General features: G+C 29.8%; 1 protein-coding gene across 2 annotated transcripts in view; it reads right to left on the bottom strand.

Moving 5' to 3' along the window:
- Positions 1–233: 233 nt before the first annotated feature.
- The window catches only part of lute (BTB/POZ domain containing protein 3 lute), a 22030-nt gene continuing 11822 nt past the window's right edge, over positions 234–10441 (bottom strand). The window contains exons 1-6 of one of the 2 annotated variants that reach the window (XM_014433635.3): positions 8450–8635; positions 5923–6201; positions 5573–5720; positions 5265–5481; positions 2002–2367; positions 234–1559 (exon numbers count right to left, since the gene is read on the bottom strand). In XM_014433635.3, coding sequence (XP_014289121.1) covers positions 1089–1559; positions 2002–2367; positions 5265–5481; positions 5573–5720; positions 5923–6201; positions 8450–8543 — 1575 coding nt within the window. In that variant the 5' untranslated portion in view covers positions 8544–8635 and the 3' untranslated portion in view covers positions 234–1088. Of the gene's footprint in view, positions 1560–2001; positions 2368–5264; positions 5482–5572; positions 5721–5922; positions 6202–8449; positions 8636–10441 lie in introns of those variants that run through there. The other variant, XM_014433636.2, reaches the window with a different exon arrangement.

The following is a 10441-nucleotide window of genomic DNA, read 5'->3' as shown; positions in this document are numbered from 1 at the left end:
ACTGGGCCGAGATGAGGAAGGGATTCCTGACCCTCTGTGAAATAATGATAAAATTTGTTTCGTTCAGTTTATATTGATACTTGCTTATTATTTAAACTTAAGAACGTCTATGTTGTTCTTAAGAGATTTATAACTTATGATAAATCAATACTCCCCCATTATCATTCTGTCAATTTTTTTATATCTTCGTCAAAATAAATTTTTAATTCTATTGAGGATTAAAAATACAATGATGCTCTTGTAATGGTATATTTTTAAATACAGTCTATCACCTCTATGGTGGTAGTAATAAAAACTAAACTAACAAAAAAAATAAATAAAATAAAAATACAGAAAATACAAACTCATCGTAAATATAGGAAGCACGAATTGATAAAAGCACCATAAAGTTTAGTTATGTTTTAAATGTCTTGGGTAACATCATCATTGGTATACATTTTAATGACATTTTCAACACTTTGACACGTTCAACTTAACAAACTACCTTTCTGTGCAAACAATTATACAATTGACAATAAACAAAAATGATTGGGACAAACCACTCATAATAGGAACTTAAAAGATTTATGAATTATTTTCTTTTTAAATCAAATAAACAAATACAACGAACATTATTACAACCACTTCTTTCTCAGTAAAAAAAATATTAATGTAAAAATAATCTCGCATTCTTTTTATTTTATTTTTTTAAAGTTTTCTTTAAATACATTTATAATCTTAATATGTCCATATTGACGTGTTTTCTCTCGATTCAAAACTCTAATTGATGTTATATCGAATCATAACAAGTTAAAAACCATAATACTGTCTTCTAACTTTAAATTAATTAAAATACAATAGCTTAAGTACAATCTATAAATAAAATATTGTAGGACTAGTCTAAACAATGCACTAACTTCTATATTTATATAGCTTTATATTATTTACAGTTTCAGAATTCCTATTAGGAAATTCTTATAATAATAAAAAAAAATATTTCATTCATAAAACTCTAGAAGTAATTTAAGCTTAAATAAGGATTATATAAACTTTCTATGCATGGGGTATTACCCTGTCATGTGCTGTGAAATGGTAGAGCTGTTTACGATTCAGTCGTCAGGGGGATTTGTCGGCCCATAAAATATGAGCTCTGGAATTTGCCCCCCTTGAACTCCAGTTCCGTTAGTGCTTTCCGACGAGCATTGGAACTGGAATGTCACACTTCCAACTGTCACTTCTGACATTCCTTCTTGTCCAAAATATGACAGTTCTACTCCATCCAAAACTGCTGATGCGGTATAGTATGATTCCGGTTCGATTTGAACTGGGTGTTCAAAGTATACATGGAAAGTGTTCGATGACCCATCGGAAAAGAATTTTGTGTTGTTTTCAGCAAGAACCCTTCCAAGGCGTTTCAATTCAATTTTCACCGAATAGTCCGCAGCACCATTCGAAGATCCGTACAATCCAAATCCCACCATGAAAATTCTCTTGTCGACTGAAAACTGTATTGAATCACATCGCCCTCTATACCGCCACTGATTACTCCTGTAAGCACATGATTGAAACCTATGACAAACCTGTAACAAAGAAAAATTGAGTTTTAAAGTAGAATTAGAAATATGAGTTAACACAAATTAAAAAAAATATGAGATTTATTTTTTCAAGAGTTACATATTCTCTATCATTGTTAACACTAGAAAGAATTCCTCATTGCTTTCTAAGTACCCCAGTATCAGTGGACCAGGAGTAGTAAAGATTCAAATTCATTTGTTGTACTTAGGAGGAAATACAGAGGTCCTTTTTACTATTGCGAAAATTCTTTGTACCAAGATAAATTATTTTTTTCTTTTAATTTACCTTTGTTATATACAATTTTTTTACAAGCACTATTCATTATAGAGCCATATTTTCTATATTCTAATGCTTATGAATTGTTCTAGAGGATCTAAAATAAGTTGTTATATGAAGTTTCCACTGTATTCAAAAATAAATTAAACAAAATACAATGATCAAACATACCTGAGATTTAAGGCCAGCCCTTGACTTGATAGGGAAGTTGAGAGAAGGTTTGACTAGTGCCGTAAAATGGAGGAAAATGTCTATCGTCTCCTTTTGGGTCAAAAGCCCTGCTTGAGCGGGACCGTTGGCGAATTCGTCGAGGCTCATCGTCGGTATTCGAACCAAATGTAACGAATCCCCGAGAACAGCTCTCTTGTTCCCCGGCGTCGGCTCGAGGTCTCTCCTCTGGCATTCTGCTCCTGCCCAAGCTACTGCAGCTTCAAACAGATGAGTTTCCTTACAATTCAAAGTTTCTCTAGACAAGACGGATGCCAAAGTAGTCCCATCTATATCGCAAAATCCTTCGGAGTGTAGTGCCATCTCAGCCTATGAATCAAAATTTCAAATGAAAAAAAATTTATCATATACATGTATATGAATTTCTTGAGAAAATTAATAAAATCGTTTATTTCAATTTTAATTCATCATAACTAAATTTTCCGACCTGAAAAAGTTATGAAAACAACATTTCAAAGACCTAATAGTTATTTTCATTAATATCTAGTGTGCTATCATTATAATTATATTAAACTTGTGATTTATAATATAATAGTATGAAGTAAATAAATTCTGAAAACATATAATTTCCATTCGACTCTATTTAACAAGCTGAGCACACCATTTACATGCAACACTTAATTCTTAAGGCATTTTATAAAAACCAATATAAAAGCAACGGAAAAGTTTCTCTTTGAACATAAAAAAAAAAATAATATCCACTTCATGCAATAAAAAAACCAAAAAAAAAACCCAGCATTTCTTAAAAAAACAAAACAATAGTCCATTTCACTATATTCCATGAACCTTAACTGCCTATCTCATTACAAACTGAAGAATTACAATAAAAATAAAATAAATAACAAATTTCACATTTACATTCTCATATTTATGCATTTATCATTACAACATATATTTTCCAAACAACATTTAAGAGACAACAAATTTCAGTCAAATGTAGAATCAAAAAATATATTTATTTAAAAAACAAAAAAAAAAAAACAGGCAATGTCGTCGACCCACCTGTACTCCTTTCTTCTTTCATTGATCACTAAATATTTCACTCACTGTTACCTCGTCACTTTGCTTATTATAAGTCTTTGATTCAAATAAAGCTGAGGGGTGAAAATAAAATTTGCTAGTGTGAAAAAAAAAGGTTCAAAATTAAAAAATTTCCAATTTAATTGATTTATTGACTTCAAGCTGAAATACAATGCAAAATTATGTATACATAATACATATTTATATTTATTTAGAAATAATAAATGCAAAAATATAAAATCACATAATGTATATAATATAAATATATACATATATGTATGTAATATACAAGATCATATAAATACAATGAGAAAAGAAATTCATCACATTAAACAAGATGTCAAATATTAAATTTCTAATGCTCGTTAGTGTAGTTAGAATTAAACATGAGCATTTAATAATTATTTACAGCTAGTTATAAATTTAACGATATCAGTCTCATATGAGATTTAAACTATTCACAATATAGACACTGTATAATATACAATTATAAAAACATGGATTAACAATAGTGAAATGGACTATACACTGTCGTACAAGATGAGAATATTTTTTTAAATTCTCCATTCGCTATTCATTTTCTATCAGTTCTGATTGTCAATAATAAATACTCCAATACAACAAATTTAATTATATACATAACATATTAACAGAAATAATTAAAAATGTCATAAGAAAAAGTAAAAAAAAAAAAATTAAATTATTACTAATTTAATTCATATAAATTGTTCAATTTATATTATATATAAATATGAATCAAGAGAAAACAGAATATCAAAAAATACAAGTTTTTAATAATTAAAAGAAAATTAACAAATTTTAATGATTAAAACAGTATTTACTGACATCTATAATAAACAAACTAAAAACTTATGTACATGAAGAATAAATTTAATATCAAAACTAAATTAAAGCAATATAAGTAATTAATTGTTTCCGTGACTTCAATCTGACGAGTCCTTTAAAAAATGCCTTGAAAAAGTAAGAGTAAGACTAATTTTAATGAAAGTAGCATGCGTGTAGTATTTTAGTAGCATGCGTGTATTTTAAAAGGACTTCCCATAGTAAAACTTCGACAATAATCCATAGAGGAGTGAATTTAATCAGAATTTTATAATATACACATCAAGTGATATAATAATAAGTAGATTTCATTAATACATTGGAAGAATGAACTTCAGTATATTCAATCGATAGAATTTAAAACTACGTAGGAATCCAGCTAAGATGAAAACATCCCACTAACCACATCAAACACAAAAGTATTAGTACAAGAGGCCAAGAGGAGAAAACAATCAGTTATTTCATCCCAATTTTTGATTACTTTAATGAAAACTAAGTGTAATTACAAGTCAAGAGTGATGAGTCTGCCACGTATAGGTAGGGGTAATACCTGTTCAAAAAGTTAAAAACATTAATTTTTCATTCGGAGCTCTATATCTTTAAAACTACCAACAACATTAGAAAACCTAAGAGAACATTATTTAAAGTAGAGTAAATTTGCTGAAATATGATAAAATGTCTATTAACACTCAAATAATAACCTGTACGTCTCATGGTTCTTGAGATAAAGATTTCCCACAATAAATTCATAAACTACAGATAATTCAGAATATATTTTATGAAATATTGCATCTACTGAGGCTCATATTTTAGCAAATTTACTCTTCTTTAAATGATGTTCTCTTAGGTTTTCTAGTGTTGTTGGTAGTTTTAAAGATATAGAGCTCCGAATGAAAAATTAATGTTTTGAAACAGCCACCATTTTTTATTCTCCCTACCTATACCTGGCAGACTCATCAATTTTTACTCATAATTATACATAGTTTTTATTAAAGTAATCAAAAATTGGGACGAAATAACTGTCTTTTTTTTCACCCCGGCTCTTATACTACACGGAGTAGTATAATGAAAAATTGATCCATAAAAAATTTATGGAATTTTTTATAAAAATGTTTTAAAAACATTGTTAACCAGATGGGGAATCCTTACTATTTTAACTACTGTTCTGTTTTTCTCGTGATTGAGTTTGCGTGTAATTTTTAATATTGTGCGATTCATCGATTCGAATTCTCTCTGAGATATAATCAACATGATCAAGAGGATTTTGAAGGACTAGAATTTTTGGGCCTTTTAACATTTTACAATATTTACTAAGATAAGTTCCTGACGTGATGAGGACTGACCTGTGCGTCTATCACTTCCCAGCAACGCTGCATGAGGTCTGGCTCCTCAAAGAGCCGCGACTGCGACAGTAGCAAGCAGGCATTTTTAGCTGTCAACGATGTTTCTAAATAGGCTACGCAAGCTCGAGCCAAATGCGGGACGATATATTTCTTTGCGACATACAATGTTGCTAAAACTGTATCAGCTTCCAATGATATTTCATCACAGTACAAGTACCTGAAGAAAGTGATATTATTCAATATAATTACTTATTCAACACTTTAAAAAAATTTATAATTGGAATATATAAAGAAAAAACCTATCTTACTTAAGCATAGTAAGGAATGCAGAAGGTTCCACATCAGGCACTTCGATTTCATCTTTTGCTTCGGCCAATCCACCATAGAACATGGCGAAAAATACAGAACTTCCAGTGGCCAGTACATATTTATGTGCAGGTATGCACTGAGTGTGCCCTTTAAAACAATAAATTGATGAAAATTATAAATTACAGCTATCAGAGAATATATTAAGATTTAACTGAAATTAACGACATGGGCAGAGTAGACTGCAAAAGATTTTTTAATTATTGGAAGTGACATGTAAATTTATATCTAAACTGTCCTTGAGGTTAGACTTTAAAAAAAAAAAATCTAAAATCATAACTATATTACAAACCTGGAGCTCCAACGATGAAGGTAACATCAGACATAAGTTCATTGTTAAACATGGCTGCATTTCTTTCCCTCACCGTTGGTTTACTAGCTTGCCAGTTTGGGTCAAGGGTGCTTATTCCTGCTGGTGTGGAAGTTAGAGTAAACGTTGTCGTTGAACTAACGGCTGGATTAGGAGAAGCCAAAGGAGAAACCGGGGCTGACGCAGGCTGTGTAATCATAGCTTCTCTTTGTGATATACCCTCCTGCGGTGGAGAAGATAGTCCGCTGTTTAGGCTTTCAACTGCAAATGGAAAAAGATCATTAAATTAAACTATTTATAAATTAATTACATTTATTATTTAATTAAAATTTATTGATTTGTGCTTAGAATGTCATTAATATTAATAGTTAATTTTGAAAAAATTAAAACATGGTTGGGGTCCCTACAGGTAATTCCTGTATACCCCGGGTTTCCGCAGAACTATTTAGATTTATCATAACTGTTTGCGTTGAGAAAATATTTCCTATAAGTACCTACCTAATATAAGAATCGTACTAACCAGAGGGCGCTTTTAGAAATGGAAAAATTCAACTTGAAGATAAAGAGAAAAAACAGGATGGAACCCAATCATGTAATATGTGTAATATAACATATATCTCATATATATAATGTATACAAACACCAAAAACGACATTTTTAAACAGAAACAGGCTTTAAGTAAAATATTAGTTGAATCTGCCACAATGAGAAGATTGAACGACCCATAATTTCTAAACACTCAGTATAAAAAGAGTCTAGAAATGTTAATGAATGTCTTGGAAACCATCGAGGATAAGAATTGTGCAGGCAAAGAGAGTGAGTGACGTGGAAGAAGCAGAAGACTCAAAACCAGGTGTGACCATATAACAAAAATAGAATAATAAATTACTATTTTTTTTGTTTAAATATTTTTAAAATCCATTTTGTCATTTATTCTCATTAAAAAAGTGGATTGTTGATACCATGATTAATAAAATAAATAAGGAATGCAGATATTATATTGAGATACTAATAGGACACCCTCCCTCCCGCGGTATGTGTTTGTTTCGGATTGCGGTATTACAAAGGTTAACAAGAGATTCTAACATACTCGTTGAATTTGTTAAAATTTGAAATGTAAAAAAAAAAAATATTAAATAGAATGTTATCCGTATACTTCATATGTGATATAATTCAACATTTTACTTGTAAACATTAAAAACATCTACTTCTTACTCACAACACATACAAAATAGTTTTTTTTTTATAATAATAAGTAATATTTCATAATTTTTTGTGATGAATTTTTTTTTTTTATCAAATGTTTGTTAATAAACTCTATTAGCGATTTCTTTACCTTTTGAGCGAATACAGTGAGTAATTGATAGCAGTGGTAGATCAAAATTAAAAAAAAAATTTTTATAGTAATAGTTCTAGAATATTTTAAATACTATAAGTAGGTGATAAGTGTAGACTTTCAGTTATTACAGAAAACACAAAGTCAACAGAAATCAATTTTTTTAATGTTACTTTAAACCGTTAGGAATACTTTAACATATCCAACAAAATTTGATTGTTTTGTGTTGATTCATGAAAAGGTTATAATACTGCGGCAGGAGTATCAATACATCTTCACCAATAAGGAACATCTGTCAGTTACTCAATTATCAATTTTAATGTGCGAATGCTAAGTCAGAAATAGGTATTTCGAACGATTACCAATTTTTTATACTGATTAAGAGAAAATATTTATGACTAAATCACAAGTTAAGGTTAATATCCAAAAAGATTTATGAAAGCCCTCTTTAATTGGTAGTAAATGTAATCCTATTATCATAAGGAGCACATAACCTTTAATCTTATGCCAATATTTAATATTAACATAATATAACCATCTTATAAATTTAATACTACATCTAACTTTAACAAACAAAACTATCTATTGTGCAATTGTGAACTGAGGTCATCCGTAATAAACAAAATAATTTAATCATTGATTTGGTGTGGATCGAGTATAAACTTTGCTTCTTGTGCATTTATGTTTTACTTTTTCTAAAAGTTCTAATATTTTGACAGAAATCATAAGTACTAAATAAAATATATCAATAGAAAAAATTAAAATGAAGACGAAATATTACAGTTATAATCAAATAAGTTAATCTAGACACATCAAGGAAAATTTAGTTTTATTCATCTTAATTGACATATCACATATCTTTATTTTGAATTTTATTCATTAAATCTAATAAACCGAGAATGGTTTTTCAGTACATTACTAATAGATGTTTTAATAAAACTAGTCAGATGAATTGATGGAAAACTAACATACAAACAAAAAGAAGTAATGATGAAGTTAAATTTTGTATCATTTTTCTTTGTATTGCTGTTAAAATGGAAAGTGATAAGGAATATGAAATCAATTTCCATAATAATATCAGTATTGCAGATTCTTTAAATTCAAATTTGTTTGTTCCCTCGAAAGTTTAATGTAATTAATCAATACAATCAAAACAAAAGTATGATCTCATACCATTCACCCATTGGTTAGACTGGGAAACTGATAAATCCTGTAGTCTTTTTGCAGGCTTCGGTGCTATTTTTGAATATAAATTTGACATAGCCATTTTCAAATTTTTCTGATGTTTAACATTCAACGAAAAACCTAACTTGCCCTAATTCGTTCAATAAACCAACGCCATTGTAAACATCTGATGATAAAACCGTAGTCAGTGTAGCCAACGTTGAAATATTGTTGTGTTCTAATTTTTTTTTTTAGATATAATTTATTCTTTTATTGATTTTGTTGGTAATTTAAGTCATTTTAATTCGAATTTTATATTAAATGTTTATTAAGATTGATATTTGGAAAATTGCTTCATTGTAATTTCAATACGAATGTTAGGAGGGGGGGGGAGACTGTATAACCTTAACAGCATTGAACTGGTAGGCTCTTTTCAGTGAAGTTGTTTATATCTGTTTTAGGAATTCCAAACAATTATTTATAATAGACTTGGTCTAATGCTAGATCTTTTGCCATTTGCCGTAAATCCAAGACTTGTACAAGTAAACAAAGGAAGCAACAAACATCGGGTTTCACACGTTTGTTTTGTTCTTTTGATTTTTTTTCGGTTATTATCTTGGATTTATTTTCATTATAAAAAGGAAGGAAACAAGGTTAGGTGAAATGAAAGGAAACATGTACGAGGAGAAGATGTTTGGAGGGCGGGGTCAAAATATAACAAATAAGTTTAATCATGCCAACGTTTCGACAACAATTTCTAGCCTTCATCAGGGCTAAGAACAAAACAAAATAATAACCTATGAATACAGAAAATAATTAATAGGAATCATGCCTAAACGTTGGCATGATTAAATAAGTTACTTCAACTTATTTGTGTTATATTTTCACCGCTCCTCCAACCATCTTCTCCTCGTATAAGTCATCCACGGTCAACTATCTCTCATGAAAGGAAACATAAAATCTGCAATGTAGGTTGTATATGATAAACATTCATATAACTAGTGCTAACCTACAAATTAAACATTCTTTCTAGAATTAATATTCATCTTAAGTCAAAAATAAACTTTTAAAGTTAATTAACATTATTGGAAATAGTGTATTTACACTGAACCGATAGAATTTTAAAATATACAATCTTAAACTAGAGTTAATTATTGAATCCATTGGTTGAGGTTATTCATTAATAAATTAAAACAAGAAGAGCACAAATATTCATGTTCGCGTGGATGCATCACAAGCGCCCTTGACGAATTTGCGCTTGCACGAATTTGCCATTGTTTAGCAAACATGTAGAGGCACCTTGATACACATGTTTTGTGAACATTTAGTTTACCATCATCTGGGTCCTGTTTCATAATAAAGTACAAACTAATACTATTAATCTTGTAGTTTATATTTAGTATAAGTTCACTGACTGATACAATTCTACCAGATAATTTTTTACTTTTAAACTGATGTAATATCACTAATAGTCGTCCCTATCATGAAACAAAATGTATTAGTGCTTATACTTTATAGTTTGTGTACTTGTATTTATGAACTAATACTATTAAGGCGGATCCACACGTTGGTCGCTCGCCACGAATCGGATGCTTGTACAAATGCTCGGTAAACAAAGAGCGGACCATCCACATGTCAGTGTTTATCAGAGAGGCAAGCATGGTGTACTTACCATTGGTTTCAGCCATTGCACTAGAATTATATTATTTTATTACAAAAAAAAATGAAAGGAGATTAAAGGAAATTAAATATAAATAACTAAGATTAAATATAAAACTTATTATAAAAAGTAACAACAAACACCTTTAACCTCCTAACAGCTCTCAGTTGAAACTAAACATAGAACAATGGTGGAGATGCTAAACGAGCGCTCTCACGAACCACCTTTGATCTGTGTCCAAAAAATTGACTCTCGACGGATCGGCAAGGAGCTTAGGCCAACGCGTACCAGCCAAGCCAAACACACATGCTCGCGCATGCCTGAGTTCGCCACGGCTTGGC

This window comes from Halyomorpha halys, unplaced genomic scaffold (genome assembly GCF_000696795.3).
Source record: "Halyomorpha halys isolate HHAL.00 unplaced genomic scaffold, Hhal_1.1 Scaffold1237.1, whole genome shotgun sequence".
In the NCBI taxonomy this organism is placed as follows: Eukaryota; Metazoa; Arthropoda; class Insecta; order Hemiptera; family Pentatomidae; genus Halyomorpha; species Halyomorpha halys.
The sequence above is the reverse complement of the archived record's forward strand: the minus strand, read 5'-3'. Positions and strand labels throughout refer to the sequence as shown.